Source organism: Notothenia coriiceps, unplaced genomic scaffold, assembly GCF_000735185.1.
Source record: "Notothenia coriiceps isolate Sejong01 unplaced genomic scaffold, NC01 NC01_scaffold00029041, whole genome shotgun sequence".
In the NCBI taxonomy this organism is placed as follows: Eukaryota; Metazoa; Chordata; class Actinopteri; order Perciformes; family Nototheniidae; genus Notothenia; species Notothenia coriiceps.
In genome coordinates, this window is record NW_011361742.1 from 1 (window position 1) to 3,090 (window position 3,090).

A 3,090-nucleotide genomic window follows, 5' to 3' on the forward strand; every position below is an offset into this window, starting at 1 on the left:
GTATTCATCATTTTCCTACACATTTATTCACAGGTGTCTTTAACCTGCATCTTTGTGCAGCGTATACTCAAACAGTGATAGGAAGAGCCCACTGCCTGACTCGGACATGCTGTGGAGTGAATCGTGGTCACCTCTGAGAGGGAGTTGGTTGACAGCTAAAAAAGCTATAATATCAACGACAGCTGACACGTAATAACGGTTCCGTGCCAGCTGATCTGTGTGCACCAAAGTACTTATTTCCTTATGTGTTTCCTGGCGTATCTGTCTCTCTCTCCACAAACTATCACATGAAATGTGTTCTTCTGATGCGGCATGTCTTAGCAGTCCTTTATCAGTCTGTAATGCGTGTTTCCAGTCGCAAAAACATTTGACAGTAAAAGCCGCATCAGATGAATACGTATTTACTTTAAACTGTCTACAGGGGAAACAAAAGGCTGCGTCTGCTTTTAACGAATATTCAAGGGCATGATCACAAGTAAAATCATAACGAAAACTACGCCGGTCAAATATGCGTGTAGAAAACGGCTTATGCACAATATGATAGCAACAAGTAGTCAAAATAGTCTGATACCACCAGTAGAATGCCAGAGAAACTTTCATAACAGCGTTGTGATGCCAACAGCTTTCAGACTAAACCACATTCACGGATGGGGATGGGGGATATTTATCAGCTGCTTGTGTGACAGTCAGACAATGAAAACTTTACAGCGGCCGCTGCCGCGAGTTAACGGGAGAATAAACTCTGGTAGACGAGCAGCACTGCAGCGGGCAGTAATGCAGCTGAACCACGTTAATAAACAATGCACCACGGCACTCTGGAGAAAGGTATAAGGTTGGAGAGGTAGTTCTTTAATTTAATCTGGCTTTGTATAATTAAAAAATACCCGACGCCGACACAATGAGTGGACCAAAGAAACCAAAGAAAAATCAACATTGAGTGCCGAGTGTATAATTAGGAGTGGACAGCTAAATATTTTTTCACCGATCTGCTACTGGCCCGGCCCGTCTGTCAAACTTTAAAACTCATTGTGGCCCCTGAGCCAAAAGGTTTGCCCACCCCTGCTCTATACTATACTATCTTTTTCTTATATGTGAGAAACAGATTTACAAAAATACATTTGTTTAGAATGGTCCTTCCAGAAGGGCAAAAGGTGGATTTGCAAATGGAGGGTTTTATGTTTTAATGGTGGAAATGTTTAGAGAATGTCTAATGATAACTGCTCAGTTCCTACAATTTGAGATCAATTTCATTCATTGATGTATTTCTCCTAATGGAATTGAATCTGCCACCACACTGATGACCTAAGCCTCTCACTCTGCACTCACCTGTTCCTGAGGCCCAGAGGGAGGTTCCTCTTCCCCACGTCAGTGGCTGGGTTCATGCAGGCGAAGAGCCGGAAGTCTGGGTGCCGGACCAGGGGCTCTGTGACAACACAACAATATTAGACAACAAAACACTCATATATTACAGTAGCAGAAACATATATACATATGATCTGACATACAGTTGTGTAAGTAGCTGTTGTGCAAAATGTTCAAGTAATGGAGGGAGGAACTGAAACTATGGAGCAGTGAGCTCTCTGCCGGCCAGAGGTGAGCTGTTGTAAAGTGTTAGAAGTTCATTTGATGATTGAGTGAGTGATGGATTAGGGAGGATGCATTTGGTGCTGTGGATCTGGTGTGAATGCTGTGTGTCCTTAAAAGCTGGAATATCGATAAGTAGTGTCTTCGTAGTCTTTAATGGAAGTGGAGGAATCAATTCAACTTTTCATCTATCACACATGTACACAGCAGCACAAACAGCATGTTGACTCTTCATGTAACCCATCCTGAGCTGATGTCACACAGTAAATGGAACTACAGTCAGACTCAGATAACCAGTTCCAGTTATATAAAACATTTGCTAAACTTTTATGATGAAATGGTCTGATGAGCATTCAGCTAATGTGGTCTGCCAGCCAGAGTGCTATTCCAAAGACCATACGGGTAAGACATGTCAGTTGATTGTGAATCTGGACTTCTAGAGAAACAATAATGATAGAAAATATGCTTAACCACTGTGTGTATGAGTATTTAACTATGGTTCAAATGTTGAAATCTGAATCTGACGGCATTCAATATGAGACACAGAAATAGAGTTGGCACTTGATTTATATTCAGTTAAATACTATTAAATCCCAGCCCTGTTTGTCGAGTCCTCACCGGTGTCTCCTCGGTCCAGCAGCACCAGGGAGCCGGCGCTGCCCTCCAGCAGCCCACTAAGACACTCCAGAGTCTCAGCTGCTGCCAGGTTGATCTCATCCAACAGGATCCAGTGGCCCTTCTTCACCGCCTGAGCCAGCGTCCCCTGAGGAGGGCACACAGAGGTCAGAGCCGCTCCACCACAAGAGGTTCCTTCTACATACCCCACCTCATCTCTCTTACAACAACTCTTCATACCCTTCCTGTCCAGTGAAAACCATTTTTTTGAAAGTTTTTAATAAACAGAAGGATGTTTCTACTGTATATGTATTGAGAAAAACTCTTAAGCTGAAAACCATTTTCAAAAGCATCTTTAAAACAGCTGGAAAATGCATTGTGACAAAGCTGAAAACAGGGCTGTGTTCCATGAGGTAGCTACAAAAATATAACTATCTTAAATAATATATATATAGTATATAGAGGAGTTGAAATGAGCATAAACATCAACATATTTATAACAGTTAAATATTGAGAGGGAACATTTTACTGCACAATAAATACTTTTAATTTGAGATAATTTCAGAACGTTTTGCTTATAACACTTCCTTAAGAAAGGTTTTAAATGCAGGAATTGTACTGTGTGGCATTCATATCTTTACCTCCTCCACCCCCGGTTATTTGAAGTTCTAATGTACGGAGAGTAACGGGGATGTTTATGTGGTACGCATTGTGGTCCTTATGCTATCAGGGCACTCAGCGAAGAAACATTTTTGTGAGTCTTTACCTCCACAAATGCAAACACCATGGCCGCCTCACAGGCTCGGATCTGCTGCTGGGTCTGGTTCAGCTTAGCAGCCAGAGCCTCCCACTGTTCCTGCAGCTGAGCGGCTACACACACACACACACACA

At 42.4% G+C, this 3,090-nt stretch overlaps 1 protein-coding gene across 1 annotated transcript; it reads right to left on the reverse strand.

The window, feature by feature from the left end:
• Window positions 1-1,180: 1,180 nt before the first annotated feature.
• On the reverse strand, window positions 1,181-3,064 carry LOC104958564 (midasin-like). Its single transcript, XM_010786307.1, has 3 exons — window positions 2,966-3,064; window positions 2,203-2,347; window positions 1,181-1,423 (listed from the first exon to the last, which is right to left on the reverse strand). The coding sequence occupies exons 1-3, from the start codon at window positions 2,984-2,986 to the stop codon at window positions 1,323-1,325; spliced, it is 267 nt and encodes an 88-aa protein (XP_010784609.1). The 5' UTR covers window positions 2,987-3,064; the 3' UTR covers window positions 1,181-1,322.
• Window positions 3,065-3,090: the final 26 nt, after the last annotated feature.

Excerpts from the sequence above, each read along its gene's own strand:
- LOC104958564 (XM_010786307.1), bottom strand. The coding sequence starts at position 2,986 with ATGGTGTTTGCATTTGTGGAG. Across the intron at positions 2,348-2,965 it reads TGGTGTTTGCATTTGTGGAG|GGGACGCTGGCTCAGGCGGT; the intron begins GTAAAGACTCAC and ends TGCCCTCCTCAG. Across the intron at positions 1,424-2,202 it reads GCTGGACCGAGGAGACACCG|AGCCCCTGGTCCGGCACCCA; the intron begins GTGAGGACTCGA and ends GTGTTGTCACAG.